This window comes from Molossus molossus, unplaced genomic scaffold (assembly GCF_014108415.1).
Source record: "Molossus molossus isolate mMolMol1 unplaced genomic scaffold, mMolMol1.p scaffold_m16_p_12, whole genome shotgun sequence".
Taxonomy (NCBI): domain Eukaryota; kingdom Metazoa; phylum Chordata; class Mammalia; order Chiroptera; family Molossidae; genus Molossus; species Molossus molossus.
Genome location: NW_023425347.1, coordinates 68,467,198 through 68,492,543, shown reverse-complemented (window position 1 = coordinate 68,492,543; position 25,346 = coordinate 68,467,198). Strand labels below are relative to the sequence as shown.

General features: G+C 42.8%; 1 protein-coding gene across 2 annotated transcripts in view; it reads right to left on the bottom strand.

The window, feature by feature from the left end:
* Nucleotides 1-25,346, bottom strand: part of AGBL4 (ATP/GTP binding protein like 4) — a 1,033,620-nt gene that overhangs the window by 264,117 nt on the left and 744,157 nt on the right. For both annotated transcript variants that reach the window (XM_036257022.1, XM_036257023.1), the window contains exon 5: nucleotides 21,729-21,768. In XM_036257022.1, coding sequence (XP_036112915.1) covers nucleotides 21,729-21,768 — 40 coding nt within the window. The remainder of the gene's footprint in view (nucleotides 1-21,728; nucleotides 21,769-25,346) is intronic.

Below are 25,346 nucleotides of genomic sequence, written 5' to 3'. Positions count from 1 at the left end.
ACTAAATAAAAAGCTTTCCCATGCTGGCATTCACATCTAGTACCTGAGGCCTCCCATTTAAGATGTCTTTTTAATTGAAGGATAGTGTCTTGGTTAGTTAAGTTACCTCTCATTCCCGAATGTAAAACGCGAGAGAGAAGAAAAAGGTTGTAGACAATGTGGAAGTAAATGGGAGGCCGCTTGTCTAGAAGTTTCTAAAGCCAGAGCAGCTATTTCCTTTCAATTCAATCCTGAACTTTCAAAGAGGAAGCAGGCCCTCCTCCCCCTCTTAAAGCTTTGCTAGTAAAACTGTCCTTGCACTGAGCCAGCGATAAATCTGCAGAACGCTATGGTAATACCCATGGAGAAGGCAGAGGGGCCTCCATAAACCATGCAATTTGAACTAGTACAGATGTTGCTGCAGGAATTTATGGTTTTCTGCGGATCCTTATCTCTCCTTGCCAGTTTCTGCACATTGAATCACGCACTAGCAGAGTCTATTTTAAGAGCCATCATTTTTTTTTTTAAATATTAAAAAAAAAATCTGTGGCAATTAATTTCTTCCATACTGTTCTATCATGACAAATAAATGTGAAAGGCATATTTACAGAGCACATGTAATTGCATTTGGGCACATGCAAATGACATGCAAATCTTATATTCTAAATGAGTTTGTTTATCATTCCTGAATTCTAATCCAAGGACCTTACTTTTAAAATTCAGTTTACATTCTGACATGTATACAAATGAGTTTGACTCTGGAAAATAACTTAATAAAGTCGGGGTTAGCTATGCAATTAGAGGAGGCATCTGGGAGCTATAAAATCTGGGAAACAACATTTACATCTTTTTCTGCATTCATGGTTTCAATTTCCTAGCTCAAACCCTCTCCCCACCAGCCTGCACTCCCCTCTACCACCTCATTTCCTATCATTCCTGCAATCCCATCATTTAAAATGAATTCACCCCCCACCCCTCGGGGGAAGGCATATGAGTGCATTTCACTATGGATGACCTCAAGTCATTGTCCTCTGTGCAGCATTTTCAAAAACTAAGATCAGAGTGAGAAATGAAATGAAAACTAACAGAATTAGCATGGATCAAGACTTTCATTCAGGTTTCTTATTATGATGCCGGGCCAGTTCTCCTGAGGGTGGTAAAGTCCTCCCACGGATCACTGACCCTCTGAGGAAAGCTATGAGCAGTCACAAATCTAATTTGTCAAAGGTCATAAGAAAGAATACAGAGAGTGGGATCACATTCTGCCAGGGCTTTTAGAGGGAAGGAAAGAGAACCATAAAACAAAGTGGAACGGAGGTTCCTCAAAAATTAAAGATAGAACTACCGAATGATCCAGCAATCCCACTTCTAGGCATGGATCCAGAAGAGCAGAAAGCAGGGTCCTAGGAGATATCTGCACACCCATATTCACAGCGGCTGCTCACGTGGCCGAGGGGTGGACACAACTAAATGCCCATTGACAGATGATTGGATAAACAGAACGTGGACTGTCCATACAATGGAATATGAGTCAGCTTCACAAGGAAGGACAGTTTGACGCATGTGACAACATGGATGAACCCTGAGGACATTATGCTCAGTGAATTAAGCCAGTTAAGAAAAGACAGATACAATATGATTCTACTTATAGGAGGTATCTGAAGTAGTCATAGAAATAGAAAGTAGAATAGTGATAACCAGGGGCGGGGGGAAGGAGAGAGGGAGGAGTAGTTGTTAACTGGGTATATGATTTCAGGTTTGCAAGATGAAAAGGTTCTGGAGATCTGTGGCACAGCAGCAGGAATATTCTTGGCACTGTCGCACAGTGCACTTAAACATGGCTTGGATGGTGAACAAACATACCGAACTCACACGCTCCAGGGAAGGGGCATCTCGGGAAGAAAAGTATTACATGTAATAAAATTACCTTATGTTGACACAATAGCTGCGCTAAGTTGTAGAACTATGGGTGATTTTTAAAACTTCTACGATTCCCAAAATTTTCATGAGGGTATATTTTGCTTGTGGGATATACACATTTCTAGGAATGGTGTTTCAGTATGAAATATCTTGTTAAAATGGAGGTTTTAAATTAAGTTCAAAAGATGTTCTTTTTGCTCCTAATAAAAATCAGCTTTAAACGGTGGTAGGACAGCCTTTGGTGACTCAGGTTATTAGGTAAACTGCGATCCATAAGCCCACTCTGGCCTGCTGCCGCCTGTTTTTATATGGCCCATGGGCTAAAATAGCTTTCATATTTTAAATGGTTGAAAAATAATAATAATAAAAAGATAATATTCTGTGACATGTAAAATTATATAGTATTCACATTTCAGTGTCCATAATAACATTTTATTGCACATACACACAAAAGCTGAAAATTCCAATTCCAAATTTCAGAGAAGCATAGATTCCTGAGATATACCATTGGAAAGACCTGAAGGGATCTGGGCTGAACTTCTCATCTTTACAGATAAGAAACAGAGATGAAATGACTTGCCTTCAGTCCTAACGAGTTAACAGCAGAGCGGAAACTCGATGCTGAGCGGGTTCCTCTCTTACTATCCTGGGCAGAACGATGGGTGAAGCTGTGACTCGGTGCCCTCTCCTGCTTCTTCCTGCCCTCGTCCTGGGGAACATGCACACCTCCCAGTGCTCGAGCATTTGGTCCTCACGCTGTGCGTGGGGAAGGTTGCATGACACCTGCCCTGCAGAGCTCATTCTCCTCCTGGCCTACACTCCAGCCACGCGGACCTTTGTCAGGCTGTCCAGCCACCCTGGCTGCATCCTGTCCTCTGGCTCCCACCCACTTCTGTCCCTCAGGGCCTTAGTTCGACCCTTATGCCCTCTTACTCCAGTGCCTCCAGGTCCTACCCACATTAACCAAGGCGCTCAGACCCTCTCCGCTTGGAAAGAGCGGCTCTTCAGCCCCACGTTTCCTCTTTCCCAGCCGGGCTTTAGAGTATCCCGGACACTTGCACTCTCTCCTTAGTTCCCACGGATTCCTGACCCCACTGCCATCTGCCATCCGCCCACCGCACCCCACCCCTCCACAGTGACTTCTTTGTGGTTGGAATCAATGGCTACTTTTTAAATCTTTTGATTTCACTCTCTTCTTCTTTAAACTTATGCACCAACTGATCTCTCGTGTTCAGAGTCACATGTCCTATGTCAGGAAAGACGGAGGAACACCCTGTGGTCCAGCCATTTTCAATGGGCCTCCGTGCCTTTGTGTATGCTTTCCTCCGGCCCAGGGGACCCTTCTGTCACGCCTGGTGCCCCTGCCTTCCCCTGTGCTGTGAATTCTGATGTATCCTTTAAGATTCAACTGATATTAAATTGTGGCATTTACTTATAAAGGTCTTTGTAAAGATTAAGTGAGTTAATATATGAAAAGCACTTTGAACGGTACCTGGCACGTAGCAGGCACCGTCAGTATCGCCACGGTTACCACTGTTCCACAGCATGATCTGGACTACCTGGTCCAGCGGACGCCAACGTAGCAGGAGGCCCAGGGTGCCACACGCCTCATCTGTCCCATTTCCTTGAGAGTCTTGGCTTAATTAAGGGGTGTAAACTCCTATGGTCATCAGCAGTGTGAGACCCACAACCGGGATATCCTAGAATGGACCTCAGGCCCCAATCACATTATTTACACTAAACGTTAGATTGTCTCCCCCAGTCCCATACCCCCATGTATCACCAACCCCTTCTATAGTAGTTAAAAGAAGATAATCATTTATACTTTAAAAGAAAAGGGCCTCCTACACCTGGGTTGTTATGAGTCTCCTTAGTGCTGGCATATGGTAAGTATTCAATAAATGTGTAGATCAGATGAATGGTGAGTGGCAGGACACCAGCAGCAGGTACAGATCAGAGGAAAGTGCTTCCTGCCCACCACCGTCCTGACCTGGACACTGTCTCAGGCTTTTGGCCTTAGACATCCCACTTACAAGCAGTGAGATCTACAGTTCCTTTAACTGCTACTCATTCACTTCAGGACCTTAGGTGAGTCCTTTCCCCTGTTTGGGCCACTGGGTTTATATGCAAAGTGAAGCAGTTAGACCAGTTCAGGCATCGGAAGCAGGTTTTATCTCAGATGCAGATATCAGTGTTTGCATACTGGCTGGCGGAAGTATTGTGCAGAGACATTCTGAAGCTGAATCTAGGCTGAGCAGAAGAGAGTTTCGTGATGATTTAGTGATATCACGAGATGAGTGATTGGAGGTCCACGTGAAATGTATTTTTTACTCCTGAACTAGATAACATACCCTACAACAGGTCTTTCTAACAGGCCTAAAGAATCACCTGGCCTTAATCAACACACCAGTTGTGGTTCTTTTCTCATCACAAGATGTAATTGTGCTTTTGCATTTGCAAGTCACCCAGTAAAAAGACTTACCCAACTGGAACCGTCCCTATTACTCACTACCTGAGTAGAGGAAGTCAAGGGCAAAGAGGGCCCTCCCTGCGGGAAGGAGGCAGAAAGCCCAGACTTTGGAGTCAGTGTGCTCAGCCACTTACAACCTGGGAAATTCTGAATGAATCACACAACCTGTCTACACTTTAGCTGCTTCTACAAAATGGGCTAATAATACTTACAATCACAGGATGGTGATTAGAATTTAGAAAATTATAAAATACAGAGTACCTAGCACAGTAAGGGACTCTGTGAGGCGGACCCTCAATATCAGTTCCATCTCTCATCTTCAAAGTGAGCGCAGGGAGCTCTGGACTCCAAATGCCTTAGGGATAGCCACCGCGTCCTACTTGTCTGTGTATACCTAGTTCTTTTTTTTTTTTTTTTTATCCTCACCCGAGGATATTTTTTTTTCCATTTTTTGTAGAGATAGAGTGGGAGAGAGAGAGAGGAAGGGAGAGAGAGAGAGAGAAACATCGATGTGAAGGGACACATCGAGTGGCTGCCACCCGCACGACCAACCAGGGCCGGGGACAAACTGCAACCGAAGTACATGCCCTTAGCGGGAACCGAACCCGGGTCTCTCCGGACCGCAGGCCGATGCTCTAACCGCTGAGCCAAACTGGCCAGGGCATCTGTGTATACCTAGTTCTTGATGCAAAAGAAATGTTTAAGAAATATTGACCCTCTTAATCAAATTATATTAAACAGACGTGAAATTAGACTATCTTTTGGATGCCTCTCCGTGCCAAGCACAGAACCTGGCACACAGTCTGTGCTCACGCACGCTCGTAGAACACGGTCGCGTGCGGCCCGATCCCAGGACTGCATTAGTGGGAAAGCATGTGACTCCCAGCGGGGCACAGGCAGGGCCGCACGTCCGCTCACTGCTGGCACTGTCCCCTCTGAAGGGCCGCCTTGTGGCTACTGCTCCACACCCTCTTCCTCAGAGGAAGGAAAGTGGCCTTGATGAATTCATTGTGCTCCTTCTACATTTATACGGAGAAAAAGATTCGAATCTTCCACTCGGGCCCCCGGGGACACTCAGAAACCATGTCCTCTCCATCTAGGCCCAGCCTATGTTATCCCTACTGGGCAGCGTGGAAACCATTGCTCTCTCTGCCCATCTTGTTAGCTTCCCTTTGAAGTCCCCTTCCTTGTCCCCGTGACACTGGACCACAATTTCACATATCTGAGTCATTATCTCATTGTTCTAAACGACATATTTTTGCCACCGGCCCTGGAACTGTTCTCCTTCCGTGAGTACTGGAGAATTTCACGGCCTTAATGAGTACATCAATTATTGTTCATGGAGGAGCCGATGTCTCCTTAAAGGTTATTTGAAGGTTGATTGCTATCTTGGTGCTTATAGCCAGCAAATCTATCTCCGCCTTATGAATGCATTTGACCTTTTTACAGGTACAGAGAAAAAATAACAGAACAAAAGTTAATTTAGACCTCTATAATACAACATTTTTTTTTTTCTGAAAGAAATGAAAGGGCATTGAAATCGATACCTGCACCATAACACACTGATGAATGTTGGGACACAATTTTCTCATTTTGCTAACTCGACATTGGGAATTCTGAGCAGTTTTCAATCCTGCGTTCCTCGGGCACTGTGAAGGCTGCCGTATTGTGTCCACACAATGCCGCTGCACACTCATTATGAGAGTACCAGTGGTCCTGAAAAGGTCAGTTTGTTAGAAATGTCAGCGTCAATGGAGCCACACAGACCTGTGTGCGCACGGATCCAATTAGAGCGCCGGCACCGCACTGTACGCCAGAATCCTAATGAGCAGGTAGCAGGGAGAGGAGGCACCGGTTTCCCTTCTTATCCAAAAGAAATGGAGATTGCTTTTCAACCACCCTACAGGGGGCTGTTTAAACTTTACTAAACGCCACTTAGGCTCCAGGTAGGCCGGGAGGGAACCCCAGCTTCTGCAAAGGCTAGGACAGCCAGATGTGGAAGGGAGAGGAACGATCCGGGCGGGAGGAGCACCTCAGACTCCAGGCTGATGGACGGGTCTCTCTTCTCCAGACTCACCCCGGTCGTCAGCTGACGAAGAGGAAATGGCCTTCTTATTCAGCTCATTTCTAAATAACCTCTAGGCCCCGACTGTGTGCCAGGTCTTGTCATGAAAAGCTGGTCTTTGTCATTTCTGACAAACCTAAACCACTGCACAGACAGGTGTGAGGCGTGCCTGAACACCGGAATGTGCATATTGACTGATGTTTCCTGAAGTCGCCTCCACCAGTGCCCCTCTGTGTCCAGTCCATCACAAGCTGATACTTGGGGAAAGGCCACTGGTCATAAACTTGGATGCCGTAGCATCCTAACACTCACGTCTGTGGACAATGGATCCTTTTCTCATTCTGTGTTTCTTTTACTATCTCTGTAAACTCTGGATGAGTCTATACCGGGGACTGGGAAGTCAGAAGTCCATGGGATACTGAGTCAGAAGACCTGGGTTCAAGCTCTGACTTTTCCAACTTCAAGCTTTCATGAACTCAGTCGGATCTTTTCACTTCTCCAAGATAAAGGTGCCACTTCATAGGGTTGTTTTGTTGTTTAAACAAAGTACTGGAAACTAAATCATCTTGACATGGTAGGTGCTGTGGCAAAGCCAGTTGTGGTCATCATGGCTGCTGCTGTTACCTTCTCCAGTGAAGAGAAGGTGGTCGGGCTGCCCCTCCCCTGAACCTGCAGGGAGGAAGGAAAGAAGGACCCAGGAATTCGGAGCAGAAAAGCTGAGAGAACATCAGGGTGGGGACTTGGTGGGAGCAGCACGTGTTTGTCCCTGAGAGAGCCCTGGTGGTGAGCCCCAGGGAAGGAGCCGCGGAAGAGGCCAGAGCACGGGGGTGGGGGGGTGGGGGGGAGTCAGTGGTCAGGCCCTGGCCTCCGAGTGCGGCGAAGTGCAAGACGCTTCCCAGGGCACCGTCTAGAGCTGGGGCTGAGCCCACCTCACAGACTAACTTAATGACACTTGATGTGCAATAAGCAAGTTTTGTTTCCCCTACACGCAGCTGAACACCACCGATTCTCTTCTCAACACTGCATTTAAAAACTTCTCCAACGAGCTCGTCTTCTGTATAACCTTTGCAGAAAGGAAGCTTCTGAAGGGCGTCCAGCCAGGCACCCAGGAAGGGAGCTCTAGGCGCTGGGCTGACCGCCCTCATGTTCCCAGTTCCTGTTAGGAAGCGTGTCCAGCTTCCAGGACAATGACCAGGCCATCATCTGGGGGAGAGGGAGTTGCCCTGCGAGTGCCAAGCACAGACCCCGCAGGGTTTCCCGAGCTGGGGCTGGGTCAGTGAGAGAAAGTCGCAAACTTCTGCGGTGACCATCCTCAATGAAGGACTTCCGATAACAACAGGCGCATTTCCAAGGTTCTGGTGGTGCCAGATACATGACCTCATCTAATTCAATGACCCTGTGAGGTCAGCTTTAGGGATGAGAGAGCTGAAGCCACGAGAGGTTGTATTTTGCCCCCAGTTACATGAGGAGTAAACGGTAGAACTGAGGTTTGAACTCTGATCTAGCTGACCTCAAAATTTCTGGTGCACACTTTCTAGAATTTCTTTTCTTTTTCTTTTTTGTTTTGTTTTTGTCTCTCACTTTCTTTTTTTGTGCTTGAGATACTTCATTTTCTCTGTCCCAGCAGTGCTGAGTGAGCACTGGCAATGGCAGGCAGTAGATCTCGGTAAGAGCAAGTCCCCACATTCCTCAAGCCCGTCCTCGTCACCTGCTGATGATTTAGACCAGCGACATGTCACTGTGTCCCTGGTCGCTAGGAAATGCGAGTACTCTGCTTGCCTCAACTCAGCATCTGCCACACGCCCACGTACCAGGAATGCAAAGGTATGATGACAGAGACGGAACTGGGTGCTGAGGTGCACAGCCTTCTCCTTCACGGCAGATCTTACGCTTCTTAGTCCAGTGAGCCAAACATACCTCTCACATTTGTGACCAAGGCAAAGGCCCTTACCATTTAGGTCTGTGTTAGGAGAGAAAGACACAGATGGACAAATGCAGCTATTTATTTATGGAAGAGACAGTAGCTAGACAATTCTCAGTACTTTCTTCAGAAAACGCTGCTAATCTCGAAAAGCGAGGCTATTACTCATAGATCTTGGGAGTAAGGGGAGAATCCTTGAAGAAAGGAGAAAAGCTAAGTGTGTCTAAAAGGAACCGAAGACATAGTACAGATGCTCCTTGACTTAGAACTGGGTTAAGTCCTGAGAAACCAGTCAGAAGTTGCAAATATCATAAGTCTAAATACATTTAATACATCTAACCTACCAAATACAATAGCTTAGCCCAGCCTCCCTTACACGTGTTCAGAACAGAACATCCCCAAAACACTGGCAACACAGTCCACTGCGGAGAACCAGCCGTTCGCCCTCGCAACCGCGGGCCTGAGACACTATCCTGCTACATATCACTAGGCCAGGAAAAGAACAAAATTCAAAGTATAGTTTCTACTAAATGCATATCACTTTCACACCACTGCAAAGTGGAAAATTCCTAAATTGAACTATCATAAATCAGGGACTGTGTATTGACAATCATAATCATCAGCATTAGCATTTGATAGCCAGCCTCCAACACGGCCCCTAAATGACTCTCACTTCCTGGTGCTCATGTCCATGTCTACTCTCCTCCCACAGTGAACAGGCTGTGTGTGTGGCTGTGTCACAGGAGATGTTGCAGCTTCTACCTTGCTCTCTCTGGAGAGTCTCTCTGAAGGAAGTCGGCTGCCGTGCTGTGAGGATACTCAAGCAGCCCTGTAGGAAAGTCTATGTGGCAAGGAACTGAGGCCAAACGCCAGCACCGACTTGCCACCCATGTTAGTAAGTCATCTTGAGAGATGATCTTACAATCCCACTCAAGCCTTCATATAACCACAGCCTTACCGGACATCTTAACTGCAATTCATGAGAGGCCCTGAGCTAAAACCATTCAGCTAAGCTGCTCCTAGATTCCTGACCCACACAGACTGTGAGATAATAAACATTATTATTGTGTGAAACACTAAGGTTTGGAGTAATCTGTCAGGAAGCAATGTGATCACAACTATTTAAAGTCTACTGTGGGTCCATAAATAAGTGAGATCTTGTCTTTCTCTGACTGCCTTATTTCACTCAGCATATGGTCTCAAAGGGTAAGAGATCTTTCTTTCTTACAGCTGCATAGTATTCCAATGTGTAAATGTACCACAGTTTTTTTTTTAATGTTATTTATGGAATATAATGAACAAAATAAGCTGTCAACCAAAAGAGATCCAGAATCACAGATGTAGGGAACAGACTGACAAACCTGGGGATGGGGAGGGGTGGGAAGAGATAAACCAAAGAACTTATATGCACATATGCACAACCAATGGACATAGACATTAGGTTGGGGAAAGCAGTAGGGGGGTAGGAGTGTGAAGGAGGGGGTCAATAGGGAAAAAGGGGGTACATTTGTAATACTTTCAACAATAAAAAAATAGAGTCTACTATGGGTCATACAATTTACTATTCTAGCTACTTTATATATATCATATCTAATCTTTACAAAATTCTAAAAAGTATTATTATCATTCTTATCCTACAGATGGTAAAATGGAAATCAGGCACAGAAAAGCTTCTATGCTTTCCCAAGGTCTAACTCTAAGAAGAGGTGGGATTTGAACACATAATGTATATATGTACTACAAATGCCTTGTTCTTCCACCTGTGCCCTGATGCTGCACACATGCACAATAAATAAAGAGGTAAATAAGTGAATAAAAAGTGTACAGAGCATATGCTCGCTCTTGTGTTCATTTGGACCAGATTACGATGCTTCTTACAGTGAACAATTCTATGCCAACAAATTGGATAACCTAGAAGAAATAGATACATTCCTGGAAACATATAACCTACTAAGAATGAATCAGGAAGAAATAGAAAATCTGAGTAGACCTGCCCTCAATACCCTTGGCCACTGATGTGGCTCTAGCTTTCACCAGAAAGGCACCCCTCCTGGTGATGAGTCCTGTCACGGCCCCGAGAGTCTAGCTGCGGAGACCCTGCAGTGCCTCGCCTTTTGGATGGAAGTTCTGCAGAACAACAGATCAATGCTTGCTCTGTTCTCAGACCTTATAATTCACAGAGTTGGTTTAGCTTGACCACAGAGATAGTCATTGCAGAAATTCAAGTGACTTTGGGCTATTTTCAGGTAATGCCAGGCTCCAGTTTATCCTCCAATTTCTTGTATGGTGTTTCTAAGGTAACTCTTAGTCAATCAGCACAGATTTCCCTGAATTTTTCTATCAGACTAGAATTTGGGAGGATGTAAATCCTACCATCTTAAGGCCACATGTGGCCTCGGAATGGAGTTAACATTGAGCAAGTTGAGTTAAGAAGAGAAAAATAGACAGGGTCCCATGACTCCTACATCAAGATGCATAGAAAGGCAGATTTATTTCTGGATTATCTAATTACATGAACCAATGAATTACCTATTTTTGCTTAAGCTAATTTGAGTTGTGATTAAAGAATCCTACTTATGTATTTCCCATGCCGTTATGTATTTTCCTATTTTACCTTTCATGCTTTGACTTCCAGATCCTCGAGCCCTGGGGCCTGCACTCCATCTGATGGCCAATGTCTTGCCAGCTCCTTCCTGACCTGACCTCTCTCATGCTGATCAGCTATGGTACTCTTGGGTGCCACACCTCCAAATTCCCCTTTCCAGAGCTCAGCCCACCCGTCTGGATGTTGCAAATGGGACCCTTGACCTCTTCCCTTTAAGCTCCTTACGTGAGTCCTAGGATATGGTATCCTACATAGATTTCTCAAGAAAAACATCCTAGGAACATACTACTCAGATTGTCCCCTGGGGACCTAGAGAACAAACATGTTTTTTCCTCCCTTTTTGTGTTTCTCAGATTCTGGACTTTGTTTACATAGATTTAATTTATTTCTCAAGTCACACCCCATGCTGTTGTTTTTTGCTGCTGACATGAGATAGAGGTTAGGGGATGGACATGGAGTGTAAATTGATACAATCTTTCTGGAAAATGAAGTGGCAACAAGACTCAATAATTCCTTAAAAATATTAATGCTTTTTGACCCAGTAGTTCCACTTTAAAAATATTGAGTATAAAAAAATTATGCAAAAGAAGTAATAGGCTTTTTTTCACAGATAAGTTTACGGTAGAGTTATTTATAAGAGAAAAACATCTAGAAATAACACAAATGCACAACAATAGGATGTATATTTTTATAAACCAGGCTACATATAAAAATGGAAGATACTAGAGCTTTTAAATATAAGTGCGCCTTTAAAATTCTCATAAGCCTGGCTGGTGTGGCTCAGTGGTTGAATGTCGACTCATGTACCCGTGTACCAGTTCAATTCCCAGTCAGCGCATATACCCAGGTTGTGGACCCAATCCCCAGTGGGGTGTGTGCAGAAGGCGGCTAATTGATATTCTCTGTCATCGATGTTTCTATCTCTCGCCCTCTCCCTTCCTCTCTCTCTAGATTCGATAAAGAAAAAATTATTAAAAATTAATTAATTAAATGCTCAGAAAATGCTCATGGATCTTGTAAGTCCATCCCCAGTAATCTATTTTAAGATAATAACCTAAAAAATATACAAAAAGGTTGATAAATTATTCATAAGATCAATAAACTAGAATCAAATTAAATACTCAACTTTATTGGCATAGGAAGATATTTCTGTTATAATATTAAGTGAAAAATCAGGATACAATTTTATATCAATATGATCTAAACTACATAAAACAAAATTATACATGCATTAAAAAAAACAAAGATATAAATGCCTTAAAATATTAAACAGTGATTGCCTCTGGGAGATTACTGATATTTTCATCTTTATAATTTCTCTGTGTTTTTCAAAATTTGCACCATGGGCATGTGCAATTTTTCAACAGAGAAAGTTATTATAAAAAGATGGCAAGTCTGTAAACTACATAGCAACATGAAGATTGTTTATGAAATAATGTTAAGTGAAAAAACATGTATATAAAAATTTACTGTGATTGCAATTATGCAAATATGTTTCTGCATATAGACAAGAACTGAAAAGGAAAATGTATAAATAGAATTAGGTTTTGTATTGTGCTAAGGCTGTGGGATGAGGAGTAGTTTATTTTTCTTCTTGAAAGATCTCTTGAAAGTTATTTTGATGATGTGCATGCGTTTTTGAACCGTCCCCTCTTGCACACCCACTCTGCCGCGAGCCTTCCAGTGGCGAGGCCAGCAGACCTCTGACTTGGCTTTGCTCCCAGTCCTGGCCACTCGGGGCGGCTCCAAACTGGCCAGGAGGCAGGTAATAATGGCTGGTTTGGCCTCTCTTGTTCCTTTTGTCTCCAAAGGGGCTAAATTTACATCTTGAGGGACGTTAATTGGAAACAAAGCCTGAAATTGTCATGCAACGGCCAGCAGTCTCAGTCTACTACCATTTAACGTAATTATAATGTTAACAAGGCTAAGAGGAGATTTAAAAAGCCCCAAAACTTTGTGGATATTTTAAATCAGGAACAAATCTAGCTGCGATTTTTTTGGCGGGGGAGGTTTCTATGATATCTTAGGATATCAAATATCTCTTGAGGACATAACCCAGTTGGCAGAAAAGTCCTAGTGATCATGCTATCCATGACACTCCAGGCTTTCTGTCTCCCCAGCAAAGTGGGTCAGCATGAATTCTGGCTGAGAAAGAAGATTCCGTGGGCCAATATCACAAATGAAGTAATATTTATAGGTAGCAGCAGAAAAGACAAAGGATTTGGAACCAGACAGATCTAGATTTAAACCCTGACTCTGTCACGTATCCACTGCTCATGTGGGCAGTTCGCCTAATCATGCGGCACCTTCGCTTCTCATCTGTAAAGCAGGACAGATGATAGCTATTATGGGATAGCAGGGAACATTATGCGAGAAATATATGTAAAGCACTTGACACATCTTTGGCACTGAGTGCCAGTATCAGATCTTTCCTAATGCTCTCCATTTAGTCTACACCATCACAAATCCATGACCATTTGACAAGGCTGTCGAGATAATTCAATGGAGAAAGAACAGTCTTTTCAATAAACGGTGCTGGGAAAACTGGACAGCTATATTCAAGAGGTAATTTGGAGTCCTACCTCATGTCATATAAAAAAATTAACTCATAGGAGTACATCTTTGTGACCTTGGGTTAGGCAATGTTTTTTTAGCTATGATACCAAAAGTACAAGCAACTAAAGAAAAAAACAGATAAATTGAACTTTATCAACATTACAAACTTTTTTGCTTCAAGGGGCATCAAGTAAGTGAAAAGACAACCCACAGAACAGGAAACATATTTGCAAATCATATATCTGAGAAAAAGACCTTGTACCCAGATTATATATTTAAAAACTCTTACAATTCAAGAATAAAAGGCTAAATATAACCTAATTAAAAGTGGGTAATAAGAAATAATCTGACTAAATATTTCTTCAAAGAAGATATACAAATGGGCAATGAGCACATGAAAATATGTTCAACATCATTAGTCATTAGGAAAATGAAAATCAAAACCACAATGAGATACTATTTTATATACACTCAGGATGGCTATGATCAAAGGGCGGATAATAACAAGTGTCAGAGAGGATGTGGAGAGACTGAACACATTCCAAAATTGCTGATGAGAATGTAAAAGGCTACAGCTACTTTGGAAAACAGTCTGGCAGTTTCTCAAAATGTGTATCCTAATGTTTACCATATGAACCAACAATTCCATTCTTAGGTTTATACCCAAGAGAATAAAAAACATATGTTCACACAAAAACTTGTAAACAAATGTCCATAACAGCATTATTCATAATAGCCCCCAAATGGAAATAACCAAAATGTCTAATAGTTAAATGAATAAACAAATTATAATATAGCCATATAATGGAATATTTTTCAGGAATAAAAAGGAATGAAGTATTGATACATGTTATAATATGGATGAATCCTGAACACATTATGCTAAATTTTAAAAGACAGTCATGAAAGACCACCTATTGTACAATTCCATCTCTATGAAATGTCCAGAACAGGCAAATCCACAGAGATAGAAAGGAGATTAGTGATTGTCAGAACATGGTAGGAGGCAGGAATGGGGAGTGATGTGGGAGGGAATGGGTATAGCATTTAGTTTTGGGGTGATGATCATGTTCTAAAATTAGCAGTGATAGTTGCACAACACTGTAACTATATTGAAAACTACTGAGTGGTGCACTTTAAAGAATGACTTTTACAATGTGAATTATATTTCAATAAAGCTATGACCAGATCTTTCTTGAAGTGCGACAAAGTATCTTTATCATTGTCAAATATTCTAGTTCTCTTCACTGCAGTGTCCTTCCCTGTTAAGATTCTGCATCTCCACCCTTTTGAATTTAGGAGTTGTCATATGACTTGCTTTACTAAGGAAATCTAGGCAGAAATGAAGCCTTCTAAAATGTTTTCCGAGCGGGTGCATGGCTCACCATGTCTCCCTTTCCCTGTCACGATGACCCACATGGCAGGTGCTGTCAGTACCTTCACACAATCCCACACGTCCTCCCGCACTTAGTATTTCTTTACATGGGCGATGACGTCCGCTTGCTGGCACCTGCAGTCTCTCCTGAGGGCTCTTTCTGGCCACTAGACTCAGTTACGCCCACACACTGAGCAGATTGGACGTGTCGGAGAACGCACACACCACCGTCAACCCTGCTCCTTGGCCTCCCCCCAGAGGGATAACCCTGATGCATTTTCCACACTGACTCCCAGGGTTGCCCAGTGTGATTAAGCCCCGCTGCCATCAGTGGTAGCTCGCCTGCTGACAAATCTTTCCTGGCTTTCTTCCTTTCCTCTATCACTTCCCCAGCCTTACCACGGTCTCTGGGATCACCTCCTACTTGCACTAAATCTTCTCCTATAGGTCTGCTTATTAGGGAACCCAAGCTAAGGCACCCAGCATGCTTCAGACAGAAGGTTGCAGTCAGCCGGGTGCTGCGGGAAGCGGATGCAGAGCAGAGCTGCGCCAGTCCAGGTGGAAGGTGTACCTACCGTGAAAAACAGCCCTCTGGTTCTTCAGCCCCTGCAATTTTAATGTCACTGTTTCTTCAGTGTAACTTAGCCTAGTGAACTGTGTGTATTTTGTCAGTAATTCTCATTCTAGGGATTTTCCCCAAAGAAATAATTGAGATGCACACAAAAATATTTATACAAAAATGTTCCTTGTGGTGTTATTTGTAATTACATAATTGGAGACAAGTTACCATACAACAGGGGGGATATGATATAATAGAATGCTTTCAACTACATAAAATTCCCTCTTAGAGAATATGGGATGGAATTGAAAAATGTTCCCACTATATTCCAAAAAAACAGTTTATATAGTATCTTTCTAACTTGGTTTTGAAAATCACATATATTTTTATACGCATGTGCAAAAAATAACAGTTTCTCTTCTCAGTCTGGTGGTTAGGGTTTTACTTGGACAGAAAATAATACTTCCTCATACTGCCTCCCTTCTTTGACTAGGTTATGGGAGAGTACAATTTCCAAAGAGTAAGGAAGAAACTATAGTTGGACTTCTGGGTCAAATGACTCCATAAATTCATGCTTTAATAAGCCTATTAATTTCCATCAGATAGTAGTATTGAATAATATATTAAAAAGAAATAAAATATATAGTTGGGCTGCATTGTGAGAGGGAGATCTGCATGAGGCCGACATGTGCAGAAATGTTGAAGGATGGATGATCCTGAGGCTACTGGGCTTGCTAAGATCTGGATGTGGAATCAGGCAGGAGCTGCTGAAAGCTTGCTTTCTCCCATCTTTTCCTATGGAATAACAGAGACTAAAAGTGCTCCATGGGAGATGAGGATCAGAGATCTGAGCAAAGACCTGGCGTGGGGCCTCCCTGTCATGAAAGGAACCCAGGGGGAAAGGACGTTGCAGGACTTCCTGGGGGCGGCTCCTGTGCACTGTGGCACATGGGCAGGAGCGTGTGCAGGGCCAGGAGTGGTGCTAAGCTGTTCTGCTGACTTCCGGTCACTAGATCCGCCACATCTCCCGTATTTACTGGGTCCTACGCTGAAGATGTAGGTCAGGGCAACTACAAAAACCCCCATGTAGGCAGATGTGAAAACACTGGGAATTTAGGGGGGCGTCAGGGATGGGGAGAGAGAAAAACAGAAAACTTCCTCCTGAAAGTGATTTTACAAATTGAAACTTCAAAATGCATAATAAAATAGAATGCTAATAATGATTCTAAACAAAAGCAACAATTATAACCTGAATCCACTCCAGATGAAACCTATTTTATAGGACTGTTGAAGATTATAAAATAAGCATACTGAAGATGTCCAAAGAAACAATGAAGACATTAAAGCAAAATAAAAAATCATGAAACAGAACAGGCAGAAATACAATAAGAACAGGTGGATAGAAACAAAATTAGAAATCTTTTAGAAATTAAAAATATACAGTCATTAAAATATTGATAAGGACAGGAAAATTTTAGATTAGATATGGTCAGAAAGTGAACCTATGAATGTGAATTACTTGTGGAGAACTCAGAATCAGAGCAGTCATATAAAATGATAAAAAAAAATTACAAAAAATCAGTTAAGAACCAAGCTGTTGAGAGAATCCAACAGTTATCTAATAAAAATTCTTGAAGAAGAGAATCAAAGGAATGGGGGGAAAGAAATATTTGAAGAGATATTTTCCCAGTAATTGCTCAGAAATAAAGAAAGAGATTCTCAAGTGGAAAGTATATTCACAGTAGCAAGCAGGGTGGATAGAAATAAATACATATCTAGATACATCAGAGTGAAAAGCAGACCGTTAAGATTTTAAAAAATCTTGAAACCTACCCAAGAAAAGATGTTATCAAAAACAATTAAATGATGGCAGACATCTCATCGGCAATTATGTCAGAAAACATGAAAAAAACATCCCACAGTACAAAGAAAAGTCCTCAAAACAGCCAGACTATCATTCCAGAAGGAAGTCAAAATAAGGACATACATAGATTAAAAGGGTTGCCCATGGACTCTCACTAAATTAGGCATTAAAGAATTCACTTCAGTAAGGTAACATCAGATAACCTTGGGAAAATAAATAGGAAAACAAGAAAATGTATAAATGGTGTAAGAAAAGTCAATTAGCTAATGATAATAATAATAATAATAATAATAATAATAATAATAATAAAACAATTGTTTTTATTTTTTGCAAAAGTTTAACTTCAATCTAAATATTAACAATCAGGTGTTGACGGGCCGTGTGCAATAGGGGTTAAAGCATGCTAAGGCTCCTTTGTGGCTGAAAGGATCATAGTAAATTTGGATAACTGTCGACTTTGAAAGAAAATGTATAGTCAAGTATATATCCAAAGGATAACAAGTTAAGGTTAGAAATAAAATCTGTAGCATCCAAATCTGCAGAAGAATAAAAAAAAAATAGGCAGGTGGTATATAAAACATAATCCCATAAAAAGAAAGTCAAAAGAAAATGAATAATAAACAGAAAGCACAAATATGATGGTAGAAATATGTCCAAATATATAAGTAATTATAATGGATATAAATAGATTAAATTCACCTGTCACAATATAGAGATTTTATATATATATATATATATATATATTTAAAGGAGATAACTGTACATTCAAAAGGTAACCATAAAAGGTAAAGGAAGAAGGCTATCTCCATACCAAGTATAAAGACAATATTAAAATTAAGATGGATTATAAGGATGGCAATGTGGAGTCAATGCAGAGTCAGAGTGGTAGGCCAATAAATAGTACAGAGAGCTCAGAAACAGACACTGTATATAGGAAAATTGATATATGACAGATGTGTGATTGCTAATAAGTGAGAAAAAGGATGGACTAGTTTTTGTATGGTGCTGACACAATGGGTTATCCATACATAAATTAAAAAATAATTAAATTCCTACATCATATTATACACAGATATGACAAAGATCAGTCCTAAATGAGATCAAGACTTGTGTGACACAAAATCTGACAATTCTTAGAGGTAAATACAGGAGAATATTTTTCCAGGTAGCAAAATATTTATATTCTTAAATAAGTCACAAAAACAGGCTAATAAAGCATGAGATTGATACATTTGCTACATTAAAATAAGTAAAACCTTCCATACATCAAAATATATCATAATCAAGTAAGAAAAAACACAAGCCACAGTCTGGGAGAGGATATTTGCAATGCATATAAGTGACAAAGCAGTATTGATATTTAGAATAATAAGAAACTACAAAAAAAAAAAAACAATAAAAATTTGTGAAAAGATATAAAATGTCACTTCACAGAAGAATAAACCAACATGGCCAATAAACATATGAAAACATATTACCAGTAATCAGGGAAAAACATATTATAAAAGTAATGGGATACCATTTCACATTTATCATGACAACTAGTAAAAATGTATAAGTCTGACAATTCCATGTTTGTTTAGGAGTCAGGGAAATGGAAACTCTTATACTTTGTTGTTGGAAGTATAAATTTGTTTAACTACTTTAGCAAACCACTGGTCATTATGTAGTAAATTTGACAATGTGTACACTCAGTAATTCCTCTCCTAGCTATGTGACCTAGAGAAATTCTCATTCTTACGCACAGGAGGAGATACACGAACATGCTCTTAGTAGCATTGTTTGCAATTGAAAAATAACTGTAAATATCCTAAATTATGATCAGTGAAATGGATGCATGAATTGTGATCTAATCATTTGTGGAATACCATATAGTAGTTAAAATGAATGAACCAGAGTTACGCGTATCTAATATGAATAAATCTCTACAATGAGTAGGGCAAAATTAAGAGAATAACTTTTATAGTGTGACACCACTTGTAGGAATTTGTAAAGCAATACTAGTTAAACATGTGGATACAAAAATATGAAGAAATATTGAACTCATTATAGTGGTTACCTCTAGGGTGAAGGGAGAGAGATGGGATGAGGTATTATTAGAAAAAAGTCTCAACCAGATTTACACATTTTTTAAAACAGGAAACCCTTGGCATCAATGGCATACCACTGATATGACAAAGCCAAGGTGTTGGGGGAGAGAAGCAGTAAATGGCTATTCATTGTATCTCTACTCTTTTCTGTAATATGAAATAATTCACAATAAACACAGATGATAAGCCTTCCCCACCAGCAGTTTTGAAGTCATAGTCTATGAGGAAGGGAGCATCAGACTGCAGTCTGTGTTGAGGGTGGCCTGAGAGGTGTGCAGACAAGCTAGTGCCTTACACTGGCTGCCCCAGTGAGGTAGGAAGCCCACTGTGAGCTGCTGCTGCTTCTGGTGAGGTGGGGGAATGGGATGACTTGAAAAGTAAGAGACAGCTAATAACAATAGAGGAAAGTGCTTCTCGCATAGAATGGAGTTGTCCAGATAATTCAAGGTCTAATGGTGCTTCCTAACCTTCCCAAGTGATGGCGCACACAGACCATATTTGTATGGCACACTAGAGAAAAGCCCGCCACTGTGGGGCTCCAGCTACCTCAGGTCCTACTGTGCCTCTGGGAGCTGAGTGGGGCAATATGTCACGGTGTACATCTCATAATATCACATAAGTGTAGGCGATGCACAGTTCACCAGTGTGCCATAGCACACACGTATTCTTTCCTCATCTAAAAGTAGAGAAAATTATAGACTATTCTAAACTCGGGCAGCACTTAGCGTGTTGTAATTCCACAGCTGTCCACCAGGAGCGCACTGAGTCATACTGCTTTGGCTTGAATCTGTGCACTATCAGTCAGGAAGAGAGCGAGCTAGCAGTTAAAGAGAGTCTGAAAGTTTTCTTCTAAAGCAACTGCAGACAGATCCAGAACCCTCTACAGTGCATACTGTGGCATCATATCAGGGTGTGGTCAAATAAGACTGGAAGCAGGTAACCTGTGAAGTGGAACAGGACTGAGAGCAACCGGACAGGACAGAACAAACGGAATTGCTCACCAGCACCTTATGGGGGAGAAACTGGTAGGTCACACTGCTGACTGAGCCACTCAGTTATATTAGCTTATGATTGGGAATTTCTATATATATGTAATCATATATATGTTAAATGTAGCTCATTCGATGGCACAGATTAAACATTATTCATCTTTGTTCTTCTAAAGTCTCAACTTCAAAAAGCTCTATCTGGTGGAAATACAGTAAGATCTCCTGAACTGGGTGGATCCAACTCACATGTGCAGTCACTGTTGTATTGTTATAGAGACCAGATGGAGAGCTAGCCTTTGTGCCAGGCCAGTGCCTGCGTTGGGAAGTTCCTCAGCCTCCTGGGACATGAGCCGAATGGCCCTGGAATACAGCATAACAGGCTTGGTGAAGGGCAGGGATGACATGGAACAGGCCTGTTGGTACTAGAATATGAACATACCTCCATACTTATTGGTAATTAGCCATGCTCAGAGCCCGCTGACCCTGCCACGACCACTCTACAACCCTAGCCCCCTCCCAGGACCCCATCTCCTCACAGTCCAGCAACCAACGTATAAAGCCTAACACAGCAGGGGGTCACCAGGGCTGTTTTATATTTTTACGTCCACCAGTGAGTGAAGAGGAATCACCACACCTACTCTCGAATGCTCCTTCGTCCTGCTGGCACCATCATCTCCTTGGATCCTAAGAGAGAACAGTACCTCTCGGCCAGTTTTGCCTCAAGTTCTCAAAGTAAACTAAAATACCTTTCTGGCAAAACTGAGCAGCTCAACCTCTCTCTAGGCATTGCCAGGCTCAGGGGAAAAAAAGGGCCTTTTAATCCCAGGGCCACAGCTTTGTTGGAGAACTTGACCTTTCCCTATGAAGGTGGGAGACGAGCGCCATCCTGACCCTCAGCACAGAGGCCAAACCTGGTCACTCTCCCAGACTGGTCCTTCATCATGAGCCATCCCCTTTTCATCCCATGCCACCTGCCAGGCAGCTGCCCCATCCCCCACGATTTTAAAACTTATTTCTCACAATACCAGGACACTTCCTTGACCTTTGAGTTTATCAAGTGATCTGGCAAGAACCTGACCCGGGAATATGCAGCCACACCAGAGTATTAGCCCTGCCGTCTGCAGAGTCAAGAGGAGGCAGCAAGAGCTGGGAGGGAGAAAAGGCGCAGCCTGTGGGGCAGAGGTTGGGGGAGAAGGGTCATTCATGGCGCAAACGAGTTCTGCTGTTCATTCGGGGAGTCAGAGGAGGAGGGCAGGAATTGCATTTGGGTAGACAACCAGGCATCACTCTGGGAGACGCGGGAAAAGCCAAAGCACAGTGGCCACAACTACTCACCGGGGCTGGTTATTGTCAGGAGGTCAAGCTGCCGCTGTTGCTGCAAAAAAAAAAAGAAAAAGAAAAAAAAACACATTGTGAGAGCACTGATTTGAGCCAGAGACAAACTTGTGCTTAGCAAGTCAGATGGACATAAAAGGGGGTGTTCAGACGCCAGAGCAGGGTGATACATTGGTGCTCACAATTCTGCAGAGACAGAGGGAATGGTCAGCTTTTTTGTTTGCCCTTGGATGGTCAGAGCTGAGAGGGTCTTAGAGGTCTTCCAGTCAAAGCTACATTGTACTTACTATATTGTACCACGGGGTCAGTCACCTGCACCAGAGGGCCTTAGATGTTTCTTTGCTCACTCTGGCTGCACCAGTTACGTGGTTGACATCCTGGCAATTATCTTTGCCTTGGGTCCTTACGTCATTGTTACGCCTTGCTAGCCAAGATATTCCTGGGCTGCTTTATTTCTTGAATTTGCTCAGCAATGCTATGACAATTTCAATAACTGATGATCAAACTATTCCTTCTCTAACTGAACCTTCACTTCCTTGTACCACACAACATTCAAAGAAAGTATTATTTGTCAGGTGCACTGGGTCGTATGGATGAGGCCACATGTGTTTGGAGTCAACTAGCCTTGGGTACCCCAAGGGCTGAGGTGATCAACAATTCAGGAGGGTTGCCCCATCACAGCCTACTGTGGGGAAGCTCTGCTCTGTCTGGACTGGGTGTCACGGGAACCTGGGGATGGAAAAGTGGGTATGTGGTCGGGGGGTGGGGCAGTGGTGAGCAACTCTCTTTCAGTGCACGGGACAATGCCCAACTGAGCCACACTGGCCAGGGTTGCAACTCTCTTACAGACTTAAGTCAGGATTCCTTATGCCCCAGTCTACCTCTTTCTTCTTCCTACTCTTGATTTTTCATAAATAGTACCAAAAACTTGTAATTCTTTTTTCTTAAAAGGGGTCTAAACAAGCTCCACTTTGAGAACGTTGCACAGGCTACACATTGCAGGGGATTCTGATGACCTGGTGTTTCATCTAATGGATGCTTTGCCATCCTCCACCCTGCCTGTGTCTCCTGCTTTATCTCATCTCTCTCCAACAATGGCTTCCTGAAGTTCGCTTAAGCAGCAGAGGAAGGCAGCAACATTTTTTTGTGTATCAACTATAAGCCAGGCACAGTACCAGACACTTCGATGTGCCGTTTCTTTTTATGTTCTCGGCGAGCCCACAGGGTTGGTATTGTACAGAGGAGGGACACGAGGTTCCGAGAGGAGAAATGATCTGCCCAAGGCCACACCTTCCCTAAATGGCAGGGCCAGAACGAGGATTCAGTCAGTCTCATCCTGGCTTAAAGGCCCTGGTATTCCATCGGTGCTCAGCAAAATGAAATGTTTAACACTGATGTTGTTATTATTATATGCCATGGGCCCTCAGTTTATATAAGCTACCTTTTCCTCTTCGTAGAATTATGGATGCTCAGAACTCAAAGGTCACCGAGTCTGACCTGGTACCAGGACAGGAATGCCCTCTGCCATGTCCCAGCTAGTTGTACAAACTGCTTCTGTTCCATCCCTTGTCTTGATGAGGAACTCACTATTACTATCAGTCTGAGAGCTCTACTTTGAGCAGGGTTGAAACCCGCTTTCTTATGACATCATCACTCTTTCCAGCTGCCTTAGCCCATGGCAACGGTTTGGACAGATGAAGATCTGTTCATTCTTCTCTGCAGGCTAATTAGTCCCAGTTCCTTTGTCCTTTCCCCATAAGACCTGGCCTCCATTCTCCCTGCTCTGTGGTCACCCTCCTCCTCCATTTAACGTTGGCCCGTCCCAGTCAAAGGCTCTTTAAGATCTCGCTGTCCCTGCTTCAGTGACTTCTCATCAGCCCAGATGCACATCTGCATCCTCTCATGGTCTTCTCAATCACTCATCCTTGTTTTCCTGCCAGCTTATTACTTTCTAGTTGACATTTTCAAGCAAACAGTGCAATTCCAAGATGTCATTGACCTACATTGGGAGCATATATGCTTGTGCTGAAATGAAAGACACACATGGGCCAGAAGAAATGCCAGAGCTAGACCGCCTTCCTTCCCAAGCACAGAACTAGGCCAGTAGCACAGTTGGCTCAAGCTGCCTTTGCCGAGGCCAAGCTGTGTGGCCAGGCACCTTCCTCATGCATGTGGAAAGAACACAATGTGTCCTTCTATGTTTCCATAAGCTTGACTGCTGTTTATCTGAAGAATATCTATTTCCTAATTAACAGCTATCTCTAAAGGGTAGCTCTGTGTCCAGGGTTCAGCAGAGGAGAAAGGGAAGAAAACCTGACGGGAGGCAGACACCTGGGCTTGTGTCCTGACTCCTCTGTGTGGCTTTGGATAACCTACTCTGTGTTTCTGGCTTCAAACTTCACACCTTGTAAACAAGTGAGTGAGACTGAAATACCTTCAGGGACTCCAGTCAATGCAACCAGGTACTGTGCTTGTGGGCTCCCTCTGCTGGTATAGCGAGTTCCCAGAGGATCCCTGTAGCCAGGGTCCTGGGGGCTCAAAGGACAGATTCTGAATTTAAAAGGGGCCAAATTTAAGCTTTGCTTTTCTTTGAAAATTTCAGAGCATGTGTGTTTTCCTCACTAGTCGAGGAACATCTTAAGGGCCTGGAACATTTATTTCAATCCATGGCACAGAGTAGCCCTCAGTAAATATTTGCTTAAAAGTCAACTAAATTTCCTGAATCCACATGATTCTTTCAAATGTCCAAGCCTTTGCTCATGTTGGCGTCCCAGCATAGTTTAATCTCTCATAGTCTTTGTGGAGGTGCCTCCTTACTTCTTAAGGCCTGCACGAGGTCTTCTCTGCACACCAACTCCCAAACCTAACCTTTTCTCTCCCTTCCTCAGAACAGAATAAATAGTTCACTTTGTTCCAATGTATTTTGTAAAACATACCTGTGTATCATACTCTGTCCTAACTGACTGCTTCCTTCTGTTTCCCACAAGGCCCTTACTCAAAGACAAGGCTATGTCTTCTCACCATATGTCTCCAGTGCCCAGCACGAAGGCCTGGAAGGAATGTTTGCTATCGAGCTCAAATGATGCAGCTGCTCCATAATTCTCTCTGCAGTGACCCTGTTAGGTGTGAATGAATGAGCAAGCATGCCCCTTCCTCTTCAGGACTGTCCCTCTGCCACGCTACCTTCTCTGCAACCAGTGGTGTTGTCTGTCCACCTCCTCTGGGAGACCTTCTACTCCCTCCCACCCACAGGATTGTGTCTCTTCTGGACTCCCACAGCTCCCATGGTCTGTGCCACTCCTCCTGTGGTGATGAATGAAGGCTACCCTGGTCTCAATCCCCATTAACCTCCAGTTCACTGACATATGTGTGCACCACCTAGTGGCCAAAGCAGATAAGTGTAGGCTTAAGGTAGCAAAATCTGCATGTTCTATATGCAAATAAAAACAAAAGTATGTGTTCAAGAATCACTGTGTAACAATTTTTACCAATAAAACTTGGATATCCAAGCAATTCCCTTGAAGTCATTCAAAAATAAAAGGAATAAAATGAAAGGGGAAATGTCCCCTACTGGTCGACCTAGTATAATCATTTGAGATTGCCAATGAAAACCGTATG